The 20942-nt window shown below is 39.0% G+C and overlaps 1 protein-coding gene across 14 annotated transcripts in view; it reads left to right on the forward strand.

Moving 5' to 3' along the window:
• Positions 1-20942, forward strand: part of TCAIM (T cell activation inhibitor, mitochondrial) — a 39093-nt gene that overhangs the window by 1257 nt on the left and 16894 nt on the right. For 9 of the 14 annotated variants that reach the window (XM_007193477.2, XM_057554633.1, XM_007193479.3 and 6 more), the window contains exons 2-5: positions 5397-5469; positions 7080-7215; positions 9985-10138; positions 13066-13318. In XM_007193477.2, coding sequence (XP_007193539.2) covers positions 5441-5469; positions 7080-7215; positions 9985-10138; positions 13066-13318 — 572 coding nt within the window. In that variant the 5' untranslated portion in view covers positions 5397-5440. Of the gene's footprint in view, positions 1-869; positions 1116-5396; positions 5470-7079; positions 7216-9984; positions 10139-13065; positions 13319-20942 lie in introns of all 14 variants that reach the window. The other 5 variants (XM_007193476.2, XM_057554631.1, XM_007193475.2 and 2 more) reach the window with 2 other exon arrangements.

The raw sequence follows: 20942 nt of genomic DNA on the forward strand, positions 1-20942 counted from the left end.
ATCGAATGTAATTTAAACAGAACTTCTTAGACTACCCATAATTTGGCTTTTCCACCAATTTAGATATCTTTCTACCCAATTTGATGTGAAACTGCCTAGAAGATTTAATGCCTCACTTTAAACAGCACAGGACTTCCCTGGTGGCGCAGTGGTTAAGAATCCGCCAGCCAATGTAGGGGACACGGGTTTGAGCCCCGGTCCGGGAAGATCCCACGTGCTGCGGAGCAACTAAGCCCGTGGGTCACAATTACTGAGCCTTCCCTGACAGTGTCATGTTCACTTAAATTTGCCTTGAATTGGCCTAGGTCAGCGCCATCCAACAGAAATACAATATGAGCCACAGATGTAATTTAAATTGTTCTGGTAGTAAATCACAAAAGACCAGGTCGTGTTTTGCTTTTAAAAAAGCAAAAAGAAACAAGTGAAATTAATAAATTATCATTTCAACATCTAATCAGGATAAAAAATTATTAATGGGATACTTTGCATTTTCTTCATACTAAATCTTTAAAATCCAGTGGGTACTTTGCATTTAAAACACGTCTCAGTTCACAGTAGCCACATGTGCTAGGGACTCCCTTATTAGGCAGCACAAGTCTAGATTCGAATTCTCTTTATTGCAGTGTGAACCTTTTTAGGAAATAGCCAACTCACCAAAAAAGCAGGCAGAAAATACCTAACTCTTAACCTATAGTAGCCTAATCTTTTTTAAAGTTCTTTCTAAATCTAGAAACCATGATTTAATGTTCAGACTTGTATTTGAAAACATTTTATTTTCATTGGGAGAATCTCTTGTCACACTTCCAAGTATTAATGTCCTTTTTTAGTCATTGCTCAGTACTAAGTTTAATTATACCCTATGATTACAGAGTGAACAATGAATGAATTGTTTTTCTGGACAACTGAAGACCCGGACTTTTAAATACAGAAACTTTTTTTTTTGCTTTGATTATTTTTGACAGAATCACTTCTAAAACATGCTCCATAATTCTCTGTATGACATACTTTATGCTCCATGTTTGAACGTCACTGAGGATACAATCCCTAATTTTTGCAACTTTGCTGTGAGTGACTCTTTGGAGACTAATTCTGAAGTAACTCTTAAGACAAATCCTGTAAGTTTCTTTCTTGGCTAAATCAGCTTTTCCTAACAATTCTTTTTTTTTTTTTTTTTTTTTTTTTGTGGCTTGGCCACAAGGCATGTAGGATCTTAGTTCCCCAACCAGGGATGGAACCCGCGCCCTCTGCAGTGGAAGCACCGAGTCCTAACCACTGGACTGCCAGGGAAATCCCTCCTAACAATTCTTATTTATAGGTGTTTAGATATGTACATTTCTAAACAGTGTAACTTGGCTGCCTGCCTCTCAAATTCTTCGTGAATCAAATTGGAGACAGCCAGTCTTTTCTAAATCAACTTCCAAAAATTTTATTGTCTTTTTAGTGTGCTTTAACTTCTATTTCAAATCAGTGATCATGACAGTTCCTTTTCACTGTTTTATTTGTTTTGATGTCTTGCTTTGGAAAATGGGGAGTAGAGTATGACTTGGATCACCTACATTGCACATCAGATGGAGACATTGTGATTTCATGAACTTCTAAGATACTGCTGCAACAGACCATTAGAACAGGTTACATCGTTGTTGCAATGGTAGGCCTAAGTGCTTTCCATTGTTCAGTACTTCTGACTTTTCAAGGCTTCTTATAGGATCATTTTATGCTGAAAAGGATGATGGTTAGAACTTGGCTGCATATTATTTTCATCTATTGCCCATTCATATTCTTGGTTGATCATATGCCCCTCGAGTATTATTCCTCGTTTCTTACCCAAGTTTTAGCTCATTTATTAGTATCTTTGCAGTTAAGTGGCATAAATTTTCTTACTAATATTAAAAATGAAATGTCATTGTGCATGAATTGAGGGGCTGTTTTCTTCTTGAGCTAGACTGGGATCACAGTCTAGAGCTGTCACTGGACAGATTTCCCAGGGCCAGGGGCGTGTCTTAAATACTGAATGAACAACACGTATTCCTGCTCTATTCCTTTTCATTGTTTAATTTTGTATGCTAGAAGCATTGTTTTTTTTTTTTTAAGAGCATACTTCGCGTGCTCATTGTAAATAAACTAGGAAATAAAAAAAAAGTAAAGGGCTTCCTATCCTACCACCTAAAGAGAGCCAGTTCTGGATTGGATATGTATATTCTTCTGGTCTCTTCTTTGCAAGCTTGGAGGCTTGTACCTGTTCTATCTTAACTAAGTCGAGATTGTTCAGTTACTTCATAATGACGTTTAGTGAGAATTCGGTCGTGGGCAGCACTGAAACTTTAGTCAAAACGGTTCTTTCTTCCTCATTGTATCTCCATTGAATCTCAGAAATCTTCCAAATGGTAGGAGTATTTCTGCTATCTGTATTTGTCTCAAACAAAATAGCAAGGTGAATGGTTAAATAAAAATCACGTTTTTAAACATTTAAACGAATACCTATAAACACATTCTGTATCCAAGAGGGTCTTGCCACACCAGTCAACCAGAAAATAAATGGAAGCACCCACTGTTGTTTGCAATTGCACTTTTTAAATAGGTAATTCTTGATTTGTCTTTTAAATACATCTTTCTATTATCCTGTTAATGGCAGTTTTGCTTCATTACCTTGGTTCAGATATATTAACTGCCTTATGAAAAAAATTTTTAAACTTTTTATTTTTATTTTTTTTTAACATCTTTATTGGAGTATAATTGCTTTACAATGGTGTGTTAGTTTCTGCTTTATAACAAAGTGAATCAGTTATACATATACATATGTTTCCATATCTCTTCCCTCTTGCGTCTCCCTCCCTCCCACCCTCCCTATCCCACCCCTCTAGGTGGTCACAAAGCACCGAGCTGATCTCCCTGTGCTATGCGGTTGCTTCCCACTAGCCATCTATTTTACGTTTGGTAGTGTATATACGTCCATGCCACTCTCTCTCTTTGTCACATCTTACCCTTCCCCCTCCCCATATCCTCAAGTCCATTCTCTAGTAGGTCTGTGTCTTTATTCCCATCTTGCCACTAGGTTCTTCATGACCTTTTTTTTTTTTTTCTTAGATTCCATATATATGTGTTAGCATAAACTTTTTAATTCTTAAGATTTGACAGAATAGGACTTGAGCCACGTGGTGGTTTGTTTTGAGCAAATACACTGCCCAACAGGCCCAGAGCTTCATAAGCCGGGGGAAGAAAGGATTTTTTACCTGGTGATTATCATGTGAATAATGTGGCATTTCAAGACAGGTTGCTCATAGAATTTTTAAAATCACTTGGTTAGTTGACATGGAGACTATAGTATAGTTGAAATTCTTGCTGAAGCTCTAAATTATTGGAAAAGTCCATGTGATTCAAATCATGTTCCCCCTTTTATCTGCTTAACCTTTTAAAAAAAATAAGCTTTATTTTTTAGAGCAGTTTTAGGTTCACAGCAAAACTGACCAAAGTACAAGAGTTCCCACATACCCCCTCCGCACACACAGCCTCCCACACCTGAGTTGTACATTTGTTACAATCGATGAACTTAAATCGACACTTCATTCTTGCCCAAAGTCCATAGTTTACATTAGGGTTCACTCTTGGTGTTGTACATTCCACGGCTTTGGACAAATGTATAATGACATGTATCTACGATTGTAGTATTATTATACAGAGTAGTTTCACTGTCCTAAAAATCCTCTGTGCTCCACCTATTCATCCCTCCCTCTCCTCCAACCCCTGGCGACCACTGATCTTTTTACTATCACCATAGTTTTGCCTTTTCCAGAATGTCATAGAGCTGGAATCATACAGTATATAATCTTTCCAGATTGGCTTCTTTTGCTGAGTAATATGCATGTAAATTTCCTCAATGTCTCTTCATGGCTTGATAGCTCATTTCTTTTTGGCAATGAATAATATTCAATTGGCCGGATGTACTACAGTTTATCCACTCATCTACTGAAGGATATCTTGGTTGCTTCCAAGTTTTAGCAATTAAGAATAAAGCCACAATAAACATCCGTGTGCAGGTTTGTGTGTAGACAAGTTTTCAATTCATTTGGGTAAATACTAAGGAGGGTGGTTGCTGGATCATATGCTAAGAGTATGTTTAGTTTTGTAAGAAAGTCCCAAACTGTCTTCCAAAGTGGCTGTATCATTTTGCATTCCCACCAGCAGTGAACGAGAGTTCCTGTTGCTCCACATCCTCACCAGCATTTGGTGTTGTCAGTGTTTTGGATTTGGCCATTCTAATAGGTGTGTTGCAGTATCTCATAGTTTTAATTTGCATTTCCCTGATGACCTATGATGTGGAGCGTATTTTCATATGCTTATTCGCCATCTGTATATCTTCTTGCAGGAGGTGTCTCTTCAGGTGTTTGGCCCATTTTTTTAATCAGGTTGTCCATTTTCTTATTGTTGAGTTTTAAATGTTTTTTGTATATTTTGGATAGCAGTCCTTTGTCAGATATGTGTATCTTTTACAAATATTTTCTCCCAGTCTGTGGTTTGTCCTCTTGTTCTCTCTACACTGTCTTTTGCAGAGCAAAATTTTTAATTTTAATGAAATTCAGCATATCAGTTCTTTTCCTTCATGGATTGTGTGTCTGGTGTTGTATCTAAAAACTCACTGACATACCTTAGGTCATCTAGGTTTTCTCCTAGGTACTCTTCTAGGAATTTTATAGTGTTTTTGTTTTACATTTAGGTCTTTGATCCATTTTGAGTTAACTTTTGTGAAGGGTGTAAGGTCTGTGACTAGATTAATATTTTTGCATGTAGATGTCCAGTTGTTCCTGTACCATTTGTTGAAAAGATTATTGTTGCTCCATAGTATTGCCTTTGCTCCTTTGTCAAAGATCAGTTGGCTATATTTTTGTAGGTCTATTTCTGGGCTCTCTATTCTGTCCCATTGATCTATTTGTCTGTTCTTCCACCAGTACCAGACTGTCTTGATTACTGTAACTTTACAGTAAGTCTTGAAGTCCAGTAGTGTCAGTCCTCCAACTTTATTCTTCTTCAGTACTGAGTTGGCTATTCTGAGTCTTTTGCCTCTACATATAAACTTTAGAATGAGTTTGTTGATTTCCATAAAATAACTTAATGGGATTTTGAGTGGGATTGCATTGAATCTGTAGATCAAGGTGGAAAGAACTGACATCTTGACAATATCAAGTCTTCCTATCCATGAACATGGAATATCTCTCCATTTATTTAATTCTTCTTTGATTTCTTTCATCAGAGTTTTACAGTTTTCCTCATATAGATCTTGTACATATTTTGTCAGATTTACAACTAAGTATTTCATTTTGGGGGGTGCTAATGTAAATGGTAATGTGTTTTTAATTTCAAATTCCACTTGTTCATTACTGGTATCTGCTTAACTTTTTAAGTGATTAATGGATGCCTGGAAGTTGACCTACATATATATTCAGAAATGTTTTGCCACCTGAGACCTGTGAGGAGGTAAGCTTTGTGGTTCCATCTGTTATTAGTATTTGTGGGGGTGGAGGGGTGTGGAATCTGTTAGGTGTTTAGCTAATTTCAATTTATTATAATTTATCAAATTCTGACTATTTTGTGGATAATATGGTGGAGGGCAGGAATAAAAAAAGAAACAGAAAATTCACGTGAACATCCAGGTCCATTCTCCCAAGAGTCCATTCAGAGTAGAAGGTGAAAAGAATACCATCTTTCAGAATAGTTCAGTGTGAAAAGTTTAAGAGGAAAAAAGATAAAGTTTGTCCTTAGCACAGTTCTTATTACCATGTTGCCCTCAAGTCTATTGCCGTCATATAGAAAACCACGTTACATTTAAATTGGATAGTAAGGTCATTTGACTATTATATTTGCTATTTATGTGGTAAATAGTAGGTAGTCTAAACCCTATCTACTTCAAGAAAGGATTTAAGGAGTTCAGTAAAATTTAATTGGCCCAGTAATAGGCATATATAGGGTAATCAAAATGGAGACCAGATACCCTCTAGAGAAAGATCATTTGTTAAAAAAACAGAACTGATGAGACAATTATTCAAACATCAAATTTCGTTCTGGCTTCTTGGTAGCCAAGTCAAAAGAGATAAATAAAGTGTTTATTTGGCTCAAAGTATATAACCAAAATAAAATTGGATCTGTTACATAAAAATGACATGTGAAGTTTTAGATTTCTAAAACATATTTGGCAATAATTAGTACTTTTAATTAACTATTATGTACATGAATATCTCAGTAAATAGTCATCGTTAAAAGGAATGTCTTGGGGGCTTCCCTGGTGGCGCAGTGGTTGAGAATCTGCCTGCCAATGCAGGGGACACGGGTTCGAGCCCTGGTCTGGGAAGATCCCACATGCCACGGAGCAGCTGGGCCCGTGAGCCACAATTACTGAGCCTGCACGTCTGGAGCCTGTGCTCCGCAACAAGAGAGGCCGCGATGCTGAGAGGCCTGCGCACCGCGATGAAGAGTGGTCCCCACTTGCCACAACTAGAGAAAGCCCTCGCACAGAAACGAAGACTCAACACAGTCATAAATAAATAAATAAATAAATAAATTTAAAAAAAAAAAGGAATGTCTTGGGACTTCCCTGGTGGCGGAGTGGTTAAGAATCCACCTGCCAATGCAGGGGACACAGGTTCGATCCCTGGTCTGGGAAGATCCCACATGCCACGGAGCAACTAAGCCCGCATGCCGCAGCTACTGAGCCCATGCGCCGCAACTACTGAAGCCCACTTGCACGCTAGGGCCCGCACGCCGCAACTACTGAGCCTGTGCGCTCTGGAGCCTGCGCACCACAACGAAAGATCCCGCGTGCCACAACTAAGACCCAGTGCAGCCAAAAAAAAGTAAATAATAAATTTTTAAAAAAAGAAAAAGAAAAGAAATCATGTGGGACTCACTGCTTTCAAAACTTTTGTAGATTTCAAAAAACCCACAAAATTTTACACTTTGGTTTCTGTCTTATTTCTACGGTATTTTCCATACACAGTAATCTGTAGCATTAGCTACTGTCACTTTATACATGGGGGATTTGTGTCCATGTCAGTGCTCTGGTGAATAATAAATCCATATCTTTTAAAAAGGTTATGTCCAGGAAAGATATTTCCATACTGGTTTCTCTACTCAAGAGCTTTATCGGGAGCTGAAGCAGTCAATGCCTTGAGGCCATTCTATTTTGCTGTACATCCAGATTTCTTTGGACAGCACCCCAGGGAAAGGGTAAACAATTATTTTTTTACTTTTTAACATTTAGTCTATGTTTCTGTTTAGTTTATTTACCTTTGCTACAGTATAATACAGAGAGTTCTATAAATTGGGGTTGTTTTGTCATGGTGGAATAATCAGTGCTTTGAACTATAGATACTGAAAACTGAAACTAAAACTATTGTTTTTTTTAATGAAAGCTGTCATGTTTTATGCAGGCAATAAAGATATCACATAAACTCTTTAGAGTATTAGTAATCATATTTTCTGTACCAGGTTTGAAAGTAAAATTGAGGGTTTGAAGGAAAATTTAAGGGCTCTGATACCATGATCAGTCCTTTTTATTAAGGTTGATGCAAGGAGGGTTTTTCAGTGCCCAAATAGTTTTTCCTTATGTTGCATGCTTCTGGTCCACTTCCCTATATCATTAGTTAATGTCTGCTCAAGGAATACAAACTCATGATGAACTTAGTTAGGAAGGTCACTATTTTTTAATGTTAGATAATATATTACAAAGCCAGATGCTTTGGAATAACTTCATTGGTTCCTTTTATCTTCCTTAACATTGACACCTGGTTTAACATGAAAAGGAATTTAAAACTCTTGAAAATTAGAACATTATTGTGTTGCTTTTCCCCCTTTTTTGGGGGTGGGGGCCATGCCTTGCGGCTTGCACGATCTTAGTTCCCCAACTAAGCGAGGAGTCCTAACCACTGGACCGCCAGGGAATTCCCTGTATTGCTTTTTTTCTACTTGCTGTGGAAAATAAATCAGTTTTGCTTCTTTGCTTTAGGAAAATATTTTGTTTATGATAGTTGATATATATATATATATGTGTATGTATATATATATTGGCTATTCGAAGTCAGATCCTTTTTAAGTAATTAGCAAATTGAATCAACAGAAAAATACTACCTTGGAGAGGTCATAATTTAATATAAATTATTGGGGATGTCATAAATTAATACAATTTAATTTAATGTTTAATAATTTAAAGTTTTTAAATCCAACGTGTGAGGAAAAACTAAGCTTAGTACTAGGTGACTGGTTTCCCTCCTCTACCAGTGTACCTTTTTTTTTTTTACTAAAACTTCTGTGTGCTATAAAAGGTGAACTCAGCAGGCTTGGGTTGCTTTGTTGCAAGAAATGCCTGGCTTCGGTACTGGCCCTTCAGTGCCTCCTGGGAGATGAGCTCTGAGCCCCTGGGATATCCTTGCCCGATTAGAATGTTTTTGTGTGCCGGGGCCTTGGGCCACACCAGATAGTTTATGCTAACAATGTATTTTATGGTGAATGCCTGTTTTCTCATGTCTGAGGCCCTCTGGGGAGGCTGGAGACTGAATAGCTGTGGTCAGTCATGTGGGCATGTAGTGCCCGAGTAAAAGCCCTGGCCCCCAAGGCTTGGATGAGCTTCCTTGGTTGGCAGCACTTTTCATGTGTTGTCACACGTCCTTGCTGGGGGCTTAAGCGCTGTCTGTACAACTCCCCTGGGAGAGAACAACTGGAACCTTGCGCTTGGTCCCTACGGGACTCCACCTTACATGCCTTTTCCCTTTGCTGATGTTAATCTGTATCCTTTTGCTGTTATAAACTGTAACTGTGAGTATAACAGCTTTTCTGAGTTCTGTAAATCCTTCTAGTGAATCATCAAACCCCCAACACAATATAGCTGAGAGCGGTATATTGTAATAAATTCAACAAACAAAAACAAACAAACTGTTCCTAATTTCAGATCACACTGTGTTTCTGAGAAGAGACCTATAGGGATAAGAAGCAGAGTTATTATTTATGCTATTTCTTGGAGCTATTCCTTCACTAAAAGACATTTCTTTTTTCACTTAACAATACATCCTAGAGATCACTCTATGTACATTCCTAAATACCATCTGTGTCATATTCTTTCCCTTTTTTTTCCTTTTGGCTGTGTAGCACTCCATTGAATGAAGATACCATAATTCAACCAATCTCTGAAAGGGCATTTTTAGAGCCCTTTATATAGAGAGAAATTAGCTCTTTGCTATGAAATAACTTGCAAATTGGGGAATTCCCTGGGGGTCCAGTGGTTAGGACTTGGTGCTTTCACTGCGGTGGGCCTGGGTTCAATCCCTGGTCGGGGAAGTAAGATCCTGCAAGCTGAACAGGGCGGCCAAAAAAAAAAAAGAAAAGAAAAGAAAGAACTTGCAAATATTTTCTTCTACTCGGTTTTTGTCTGTAGACTGCTTGGGGGGGGCGGGTTTGGTGTGTGTGTGTGTGTGTGTGTGTGTGTGTGTGGTTTTTTATGTGTTCTTTTCTTAAGTTTTTTTTTTAATTGAAGTATAGTTGATTTGCAATGTGTTAATTTCTGCTGTACAGCACAGTGATTGTTATACATATATATGTATTTATATTCTTTTCCATTATGGTTTATCACAGGATATTGAATATAGTTCCCTGTGCTATATTAAGTTTTTTAATTTTTTTATGTAATTGGATTTATCAATCATTCATTACCTGGGATATTCAGTCATAGTTAGGCTTTTCCACATCTAAGTTATAAAGAATCTCAGCCATGTTTTCTTCTAGTACTTACGTGGCCACATTTTTTTTACATCTCATCCCTGTGGAGTTCCAAGTTGTGAGGTGTGGATCCAATTTCATCCTGTACTGAGGAGCTATGAAATCCCACCATTTTTTAATACTAAATTCTTTAATACACTCAATAATGTGTTTAGAAGGTCGGGATATAATTTCTGATGTTTCCTTGTTCTATTTTGTGTATAAATGCCTCTTAACATTTTTTTCCAGGAAGTCAATGAAAATTCTCTTAAGAGATTAAGTGCCTACTTAGAAAACCTCCAGAAACCAGGCTTCAAGTCTTTGAAACCAACCCAGCTTATGTTTTATGTCAGAGAAACAGACCAGAACTCCTCTGATGGCCAGGAACACTTCAGCACTTCGGGTATGTTTCTTATTTCTCGTGTGTCCCTTGCAGGCTTGGTGTGATGTGTCCGATCTGTCTAACGTTGCTAGAAGACCTTCGGATTGAAGCCTTGTCATAGGAAATAATATCATTTAATTGCATGTTTTCCTGGAGTTAGATTCTGTTCCTGGTTGCATGTGTTTGATGAGCCATTTTTTATGTTTAAACTTTTCTGACTAGAAAACTGAAGTGTTCCTATTTGTCCCCTTCCTATTTCAGTGCTGTTTTAAGTATTAAATGTCTATATAACAATTTGTATCTTTAAAAAATATAGCTTACTTTCTCTTTAGTCCTCAAAGTACCCTGTGAGGAAGGTAGTATTTGCCCAATTGTAACTTAGTAATGTCCCAGGACCATGGAGACAGAATAGGGGTCTTGAACCCTTTAACTGCAGCCTCATGCTGTTTGTAAAATCTGATCAGTCTTCATGTACAGCCTTCTGTTTTATCCTTTGTCACTGCTTTAGCCATGATCCAGTGATACTTTAAACTAAGGATGAATGTGGGTCTGTCCATCCTTTTTGTGATCCTTGAGGAAATAACTTTATTTTTAGAATGAACTTTAAAACAGTTTAAAGATTTACCAAGAGCTTTCTGTGAACTAATGCTAAAACAAATAGCGGTCATCAGCTCTGGCTGGGTAAAGAGAAAAATCCTCTACTTTCAGTTAATGGTTAACTTTGAACCATTTATTAAAATAGATTATAAAAAATAAATTAAAAATGGGAGAAGACATACAGCATAAGTGACAAAAAGATAATGTTAGTATATAAGTAGTTCTTAGGAGTCAAGAAGAAAACAGAGCAGCCTGGTTGCAAAAATGGGCAAACACAGTGTCTTGGTAGTTCAGGAAATAATACACATATATAGCCAATAAGATACAAAAACGTTTAGCCTCAGTAATCAAATGCAAACTAAATTAATTAGGTAATATTTTCCAATAAAGGATATATGCAATCTGGTACAGGCATTCCATACTATATAGCAGCCCTGACCTTGGATTAAACAATTAATGGAATTGATAAATTAAGAGAGAAACTGAGATTTACTCCTTGACTTACCTCTTCTGAGGATAAACTATTTTTTCCTAACCTCAAATGCAGGAATTTGCATTTCCTTTCCTCTTTCACTGACTAGAATAATTTTCCTACCAGTATTTCTCACTTTACCATCAATGATTCAACTAAAAAATCTTTCGTAGTTTGCATGTTCTACATTTTGTAAATCTATGTAGCAGGCATAGTAGGTATCTCTGAGAATGATTTACATTGCGATGACTTTCATATTGGTGGCAAAGACAAGAAAACACATTTCGGCCTTCTGTGGAATGGTGAAAAATTAAAAACAACTTTTATAGTCATCAGTTTTGGAAGTGTTAAATAAATTGTGCTACATTGATTATGTGGATTAGTATAGAGCTACCAAAAAAAAGAGAATGATGTATACATACAGATAATGGAAGAGTCACCAAGGTTAAATAACAAAAGCAAGTTCAAACTAATAGATCCAGAATGGTGCAGTTTATATGTTAAAAAGGAACAATTCACACTGTGGGTGTGTGTTCGTGCAAACACATAAGCGTATATATCATATATAGCATACACACAAAGCACCTAGGAAAGGTCTAGAGCAGTGCTGTCCAAGAGGACTTTCTGCGGTGATGTAACTGTTCTGTATGAGCGCTGTGTGGTCCAGCTGGCGCTAGCCCCATGTGGCTGCTGGGCACTTGAAGTGGGGCTAGTATGACCAGGAACTGAATTGAAAATTTTATTTAATTTCAATCAATTTAATTTTATCAATACATAGCCACATATGGCTAGTAGCTACCATATTAGGCAGTGCAGGTCTAAATGCTTGTGTACCTAAATGTCAATAGGGTTACATCTAGTGAAAGTGTGAGGTTGTGTGCCTGTCAACAGGAGACTTTTACTTTGTATATATAATTTTACAAGAAGGATGTACTTATATATATAACACTTGTATAATTTTCAAAACCAATTTAAAAAATTTTTCCAAAGAAAGAAAAAAGAGTCAGCATGTTATAATGGGGACAATGCTTGGCTTGGTGGCAGCTCAGATTTAAGCCCCCACTTCACGCTTCTTAACCTTCTTGAACCTCTGCTTCTTCACATTTGAAAAGAGAGATAATAATGGCACTGGTGACAGTGTTCATTGAAAAGTTATGTAAATGCAACTAGCGCCATGTTTAACACCCAATAAAGGTGCAGGGGAACCAGTAGATTTCCTGTTGTTGATGTAAGTTAGATTACTACCCTGAACCCACTGACTACTTGCATTAAAGTCAGATTGTGAAGTGCTAACTTTTAAAAAATTTGGGAATTTTGAGTCACTTCTGAAAATATTGTGTCCCTAGCTAGTTGGATGGGGGAGTATGAGGACAGTCTCTTTCAACCGTAGAGAAAATTTGAGATGGGTTTCTGTGACCACCGAGCCTGGATTGGCCCCCCTCCTTGAACCACTGTCCCAGGGCAGCCTGCCCCACCGGCCCCTACCTCCCCCCTCCCCCTTCTCTTTAGTGCTGGACACCCTCTCTGCTGGACACTTGCTCATAGGAGGGCTTTTCCATCCCTTAGACTGTAGAGACCAAATTTATGAACAGCATTGAAAATATTCTCAATCCCCTTCTTGGGCTGGGGTGGGTTTGGTCACTGGCGCCAAACTAGAAAAGGGAGCTGACAGAGGACTTCATGAAGATGGAGGTAGTGTGGTATAGTTTTGGAGAAGGGATGTAGTTTTCCATTTACAGATGATTTTCCAATAGGATGAATTTTAATCAGTAATGGAGTGTTTTAAAAGATTTTGATTCTATAAATGTATGAAAAACTGTTTTTCAAGTAAAGCAAATAATCACCTGTATTAACTGTTTGGGGGAATTATATTCTCTAGGATTTCGAGCAGTCAAATTTACTTTGCACACCAGAGATCTGCTAAGCACAGTGTTATATATTCTCAACTCCTGCAGTTTATCTATTGAACATATCCAAAGCTTGAATACTAATGTGCATTCCCAGCCTCTCAAAGAGGCCAAAAGGATATCTGACAGGCCCATCAAATGGGACAAGTCTTACTACTCCTTTACTGGGTTCAAGGACCCTGATGAAGACCTCGAGCAAGTCTGGAGAATGGAAACAACCCTAACGTATGTAAGAGTTTTTATTTAACTAAACTTATCTGTAGTTAGTAGCCCCCACTCGCCTCAACTAGAGAAAAGCCTGCATGCAGCAAGAAATACCCAACGCAGCCAAAGATAAAACAAAAAAACAAAAAACATGAGCTAGAAGAGAGGGTCTCAGCCTTGCATGCACTGGGATCCAGCCCATGAAACTTCTGCTTATACCCATTGTTCTAATTATCTCACAGTGTGTCCAGATGAACAAAAACTTGGGAATGTCTGACCTACCTTTTGGTATAGAAAAAAAGTGGGATTGGATAAGTCAAGGCATAAAAGCAAGAATGAGAGTTGTTGGACCTTAAGTCAAGGGGCTTTAGAATAACATATTAAAGAAATTCAGCAATTAGAAATTCAGGAAAAAAGAAATTCAGTGGTTCAGTTGAGTGTTTCATAGGGTACAATTTTGGTCTGGAGCTAGATGTGTAGCCATCATGAAAAGATTGTCCCAGGGATCCAGAACTCAGAGGTAGTCAGCTGGCAAACAATGAAAACAGACTGGAACTGGGAAAAGCCAATTCACCAAGATATGTGCTATTCCATTGGTTCCTTGCCCAAGCTGAGAATTTATAATTTCCTTATTTGTATGTAGTTCATCCAATAAAATTCTTCAGCCTTTAATAAAAGTAGACACTCTTACATTATATTATATTACATGTTACTAGATAATGCATTTTTAAGAGTAGGGAACATGTTTTAATCATCTTTCTACTAATCTGCTTTGTAGATTCATAAAACCCAACCAGCATTTTTATTTCACTGAATTAAAGAATTGTTGGAAAAGTGTGAATGTGAAGTGCTGGAGGCTGGGCGTGGAGAACTCAAGGTTTAATATGGAAATGTAAAATAGCTTAATACAGATGGTAGCAGTAAAAGTGACTCAGCAATGAATGTAGAGGACCCTTTGTTTTAAAACAGTGCCTCTGTTAGTTTCATTAGTGTTGACTGAAAAGTATCTGCTGTTTTTAGCAAGAGATACATTGTCTTAAGGAAATTTTCTGAGCCTACATGAGTTGTGTTACTATGAATTCTTCATTTCCTCCAGAGGTATACTTCCTTTTAAATTCAAGCTCTCATGTTGACAATTACCAGGACAGGCTCAAAACATGTCATTTTGATTTGTCTACTCTTAAAGAAGATAGCAACATAAATTAAATAGACCACTGTTTTAGAAATTGAAATCAGTGGAAATATAACTGTCTAATTTATTGATCATTATTATCCAAATTCCGTTGTCAATAGCTATGTATCTTGTCAAACAATGAAGTAAACCCATTCATAGCCAGACAGAACCTTTGTTTTCTTAGCTTTGACAAATGAAATTAACAACAATAAAGCATTACATGTTTTAGCCTTGTTTATAAGAGAGATCTTGCATTCACTTTAAAACTGATTTAAAATTAATATTGGGGCTTCCCTGGTGGCGCAGTGGTTGAGAATCTGCCTGCTAATGCAGGGGACAGGGGTTCGAGCCCTGGTCCGGGAAGATCCCACATGCCGCGGAGCAACTAAGCCCGTGAGCCACAACTACTGAGCCTGCGCGTCTGGAGCCTGTGCTCCGCAACGGGAGAGGCTGCGACAGTCAGAGGCCCGCGCACTGCGATGAAGAGTGGCCCCTGCTTGCCGCAACTAGAGAAAGCCCACGCATAGAAACGAAGACCCAACACAGCCAAAAATAAATAAATAAATAAATAAATTTAAAATTAATATTGAATTATTCTAAATGAAACAGACAGTATTTAGAGTTGCTTACAAAAGAGCTGGAATAGGGTTGTGGCTGGTTCTTGGTGTAACGCTGTTTCATATCTTTTACTTCCATATATTTTTCTTGGGCTAGAGAATATTGAGAGTTGACTGGTATCACCTTAAATCTTCCTACTCAAAGCTTCTCTTCTAAAATCGACCGGTTAGAGATTTCTGTTTCGTTTAGTTTTTGATGCTTGTATCGGAGGTCCTTGGGTTATATTTCTTGAACATGGATATGTTAGTGACTTACCTGAACCAGATTATCACACCTCATAGAGTTTGAGTTTAGCTTATCAGGTATAATTTTAGAGCAGAGGGTCCAGGCTGGGCAGGATAGGAGAGGACAGCTCTACACTGAAAAAAGGCAAGAAAAGGAATACATGCTGCTCTTTGGGCCCTTTGGGTAAATTACAGTATAGACTAAATGCCGCAAAAAAAAATGTTGCCTTTACCAGCATGCCTTAGAGGGCCTATGCCCCGGTTATGACAGTTGTATGAATTTGGAAGATTTCATATCTCTTATTTCCATAACCTAACCTGGTCTCCCTGGTCCAGTGTGTTCACACAGGCCCAGCACCCCTTTCAGCCAGTCTTGACCTTTTCCCAACTATGGATGTTGCCCAGTTTGCCGGGGACCCTGATGAGGGTTTGTTCAAGGTTTTGTTTTATGTTAGTTTTTCCCAGTAAGGATTCCAGGAGCTTATGTCATCAAAGCCAGAGTGGTGTTGGTATCAGTTTCTTGTTTCAGTTATTAATTTTTTTTTGGCCACGCCACGTGGGACGTGGAATCTTAGTTCCCCAACCAGGGATCGAACCCGAGCCCCCTGCATTGGAAGTGCGGAGTCTTAACCACTGGACCGCCAGAGAAGTCCTAATTTTTTAAATTTGTTATTATTTTGCAAATAATTATAAAATTGTTGAACCATTGGGAGCTTTCAAATCATATGAATGGAGTGACTGTCCCATAGTCAGGAGATTTAGGGTAGCTGTAACTCGGACAAAACTTCTTCACCACCGTGGTCATTTTGGCCATATACGGTTTGTTTTTATTTTCATTCTTGTATTGTTTACCTCATCTTTATTATATATGTAGTTATAGGAGAGGACTCCTAAGGAGCACATGCTGAATTACACAGTTCAGAGGGAGCATAGAAATAATTCTGCAAATTTACATCCAGCTGATCTTCACCTGATTTACAAATTGCATTCACCTGATCAAAATTTAATCTTGAAAGCATGTTATTTCTAATATTTCAGAATGTAATGTTAAAAAGAGAAAATATAACAGTTTTATTTAGTGTAAACTTTCAAATAATTTTCCTTATGTTTCCGCAGAGACATGCAGGCTGAAATAAAACAGAGAAATTATGAAAATAAATCAGTTGAGTTTTTAAAAACAAAACATAGAACAATTATCAGGTCATAAAAGCTCCATTTAATCTATTTTCTTCTTATATCTGGCAGTTACATTTCAATCTGCGTTTTAGGACATGCTGTGTAATTTTGAATTTCTCAGAAAATTGTGCGTTATCTTACTGTAAAATCACTTTATAGTGATAAAAACGCTATAATGAAATGTTTAATTTGTAAGGTTTTCTAATTTTATACTATAATAAAAAGAATATGCCAGCCTAAAAAAAATTAGAAAATGCTACTTTGTATTGTAGCTTTTAGTATTTCCATATTTTGCATATATTCTCTGATTATCAAATAATTTTATAACTAAAATGTATTGCATTTATAGAATTTGTGTTTGCAAGGAGACAACAGGATCCATTTGTATGTAAACAAAATTATCCCATATGTAATGTCTATCCCACTGAAAAAAACATGTCATTGAACTATGGAAAGACCATTTAAATGCTATTCTGTTAGCTACTGAGATATTAGTAAATGTCAGACTTCCATTTTTTCTATTTGAAGTTTGCACACAAAGTTTTATTTCACTTTCATTGTCTAAGCTCTGAATCCTCTTAGTGTCCACAAAATGCCACATTGGACAATTACAATATTGGAATTATTTCTGTAGGATATTTGGAAATGCTATAATCATGCTTTAACTCATATCATACACTTATTCACTCTTCTCCTTATTTATAGTCTAAGTCATTGTTTTTCAAATTATAAGTCATAACTTTAGTCTCTGTAACCTCCTTTAATCGGGAATGGTTCCTCTGTGTTTTCTTGTCTTCCATTACCTTGCTGTTATTTTGTAGAATGTCCCTCAATTTGAGTGTTTTGAGTTTATCTAGTATTTCTCATAATTAGAGTCAGGTTATTCATATTTGGCAGGAATACCCCGAAAGTGAAGTGTGTTGTTTTCAGTGTTATATAGGAGGCATATGATGTTGATTATCCCATTACTAGTGATATTAACTTGGATCATTTGATTAAGGTGGTGTCTCCCAGTTTTTTCCCCAGTAAAGGAACTATTTTCCCCTTCAGTTAGTTTCTTTTGAGGAGATACTTAGGGCTATGTAAATATCTTTTTAACACTGAATTTTTACCCCTTAGCTCTAGTGCTCATTGATGATTTTTGCCTGAATCACATATTATGATGATGGTTGCCAAATGGCAATTTTCTAACCTTATCATCCCTTCAAGCCAGCTCCTATGTCCCCATCATTCTTTGAGAACTCTCTTACTTCCTGGTTCACCAAGGTGTTCCAGGCTCATCTGGACTTTCCCCGGCCCAGTGTTTGATTGAACCCTTTTGCCGAGAAGCTCTGGTTCTTTTTAGGAGGGAATGATTTTTAGAAACCAAGATCTGGGTGGTGCATGTCTCAATTGCTACTGAACGTCTCAGTGGCCAGAGCTAGGAAACATGTATCTTTGTCTTTATATCTATAGATAGATCTAATATCTAGATAGATAGATAGATAGATAGATAGAAAGAAAGAAAGAAAATGCCATGTGTAGAACCTTCATTTTCATCTCAGTGTTTAGACACAAAACACAAAAATTGTTAAACTAGATCAGTTAAATTTTATACACTAAATGTAAGAATTCCAACAATCAGGTCATGAATATATAATCATAAGATTATATTTCATTCTACAGTTTAAGACATTTGGTCCCCAAACCCCACATGGTATGCCATTTGGTAATTCATTTGTCAAAAAATCATCCTGTCTATTACATAATTTAAAGTAAATTGATTAACACGTATGACAATAAATGAGGAAAATGTTGAAAAATTGTAATAGCTAATAATCGTGATATAAAGTAAGATATTATTTTATTTCTCACACAGGAAGCAGAAATAAAATCACTACCAGTATTCTTAAAGGGGGAGTAGGAAGAATTATTAATGACTGCACACATTTAGTGAATCAAAAAAATGTGGAATATAGGGAATTCCCTGGCGGTCCAGTGGTTAGGGCTCCGAGCTTCCACTGCAGGGGGCACAGGTTCAGTCCTTGTTCCAGAACTAAGATCCCTGCAAGTCCATCCGTATGGCCAAAAAAAAAAGTGGAACATCTTTAGGTAGAGGAAAAGGTCCCAATTCCTTACCCCAATGTGCAAGACCTTTTATAATCTCACACACACACACGTACGTTCCTTTCCAGTCTCATCTCACACCGCCCCCCCCTCTAGGCATCATGTGATCTGGGCACGTTGGTTCATCTTACACTTCCCTGTGCACTGGCATGCTTGACATGCCCTTCCCTTTCACTAATCTGCCTGGAAAACTCTGATCCATCTCTCAGGTTCAGGTCACATATCACCTCTATAGAACCTTCCAGGCAGAATTACTTAATTCTTCCTCTGTTCTCCTAGAAGCTCATATATTCTCTTCCAATTGCTTCTCTCTCTATTCCTTACTAGATGTATCTTCCTTATATTCCCAACACAACACACTGTTAGGCTTTCAGGATAAATATTTGATGCATGCATAATGGTTGATTGGTTCTGAGAGTTTCAACTTGATTACTATTATTATTTTTGCGGCCACACTGTGCAGCATGCAGGATGGTAGTTCCCCGACCAGGGATAGAACCCAGTGTCCCCTGCAGTGGAAGCGGGAGTCCTAACCGATGGACCACCAGGGAATTCCCTGAACTTGATTATTTTTTAAAGGTTGTAGATCACAACATCTCAAACCTTTAAAGGGACTTAATAATTACGGAACCTTAAAAAGGTTTATTTGGCAAGCACTTTTGAGATGGACATATGAGCCCTTCTGCAGAGTTATCCTAACACCTGACCATCAATCACTGACAGGTGTCCCACAGGGGGTGTCAGGTGGCCTGGGGATGGGGTACTTTAGACCATTTTCCCCCTAACCCCCTGGAGCTTTCTCTTGCACGGCTGTACCCAGGGCCCGCTCCACCACTACCATCTTGGACCCAAAATGTTCCTCTGATCCCCGAGTCACCTTGCCTCTCTGCCCGGCCTACTCCTGTTCCTCTGATCCCCGAGTCACCTTGCCTCTCTGCCCGGCCTACTCCTGTTCCTCTGATCCCCGAGTCACCTTGCCACTGTGCCCGGCCTACTCCTGTTCCTCTGATCCCCGAGTCACCTTGCCACTGTGCCCGGCCTACTCCTGTTCCTCTGATCCCCGAGTCACCTTGCCACTGTGCCCGGCCTACTCCTGTTCCTCTGATCCCCGAGTCACCTTGCCTCTCTGCCCCGCCTACTCCTGTTCCTCTGATCCCCGAGTCACCTTGCCTCTCTGCCCGGCCTACTCCTGTTCCTCTGATCCCCGAGTCACCTTGCCTCTCTGCCCGGCCTACTCCTGTTCCTCTGATCCCCGAGTCACCTTGCCTCTCTGCCCGGCCTACTCCTGTTCCTCTGATCCCCGAGTCACCTTGCCTCTCTGCCCGGCCTACTCCTGTTCCTCTGATCCCCGAGTCACCTTGCCTCTCTGCCCGGCCTACTCCTGTTCCTCTGATCCCCGAGTCACCTTGCCTCTCTGCCCGGCCTACTCCTGTTCCTCTGATCCCCGAGTCACCTTGCCTCTCTGCCCGGCCTACTCCTGTTCCTCTGATCCCCGAGTCACCTTGCCTCTCTGCCCCGCCTACTCCTGCAGCAGCCATTCAGCCTCCTAGGCACCACCCAGGCCTCGCGTTTGTCCAGCCTCCCCTGGGGGACTAGAGACTCTGAGCGACAGCCAGCATCCCTTGTGCCATGACCGTTACAACACCGAGGACGTGATAACCTCCCAAGGGGCCGTGCCGCTCGGTACCAGGCCACCCAGGCTGCCCTCAGCTCTTGTCTGAAAGCTCTCCCCTTCTAATCCTTACGCCGACTTTGATGTTTATTTTCTCTTTTAAGATTTCATTGAGGTAAACGTTCTAAGAAATGCAGAATTAAAAGAACATCTTTCTGCTGAGCCTATGATGTAGTTGACGGGGGAAAATAATAAAGGTGGAGAGAGGTGAGACTAGAGCTGGGCATTTGGTCGGGTGGGAAGGAACCAAGGGGCAAACAGACCCACCCGACAGAAGCGTGTGGACGGAGACACCGAGACTGGTAAGGCCTGACCAGTGGGAGCACTTGGACAGAGAGCTGAGGGGCTGAGCGGGGAGAGCTCAGGGTGCTGACAACCAAGACAAAAACGGAGCAAGAGACAGGGTCTACCCAGCTAGAATCCACAGAGTTACCTCCACAAGTCCCTGCATCAGGAAACACTGCCTGTTGAATGTCACCAGCGCCATTAGGTGCGTCTTCTGAATTGACTTTTTCCCCGTCTGGCTGCACTAGGACATCATCTGCTCATGTGCCCCAGTAGGAAAAGGGTCGCCTGTAGATGACCGATGCAAGTGGCGGTCCAGTACGGCCTGCCTAAAAGTGCAGTAAACATAAGTGAGGTTTGAAGTATCTTTAATTCTTTAAAAATCATCCC

Source organism: Balaenoptera acutorostrata, chromosome 10 (assembly GCF_949987535.1).
Source record: "Balaenoptera acutorostrata chromosome 10, mBalAcu1.1, whole genome shotgun sequence".
NCBI classification, from domain to species: Eukaryota; Metazoa; Chordata; class Mammalia; order Artiodactyla; family Balaenopteridae; genus Balaenoptera; species Balaenoptera acutorostrata.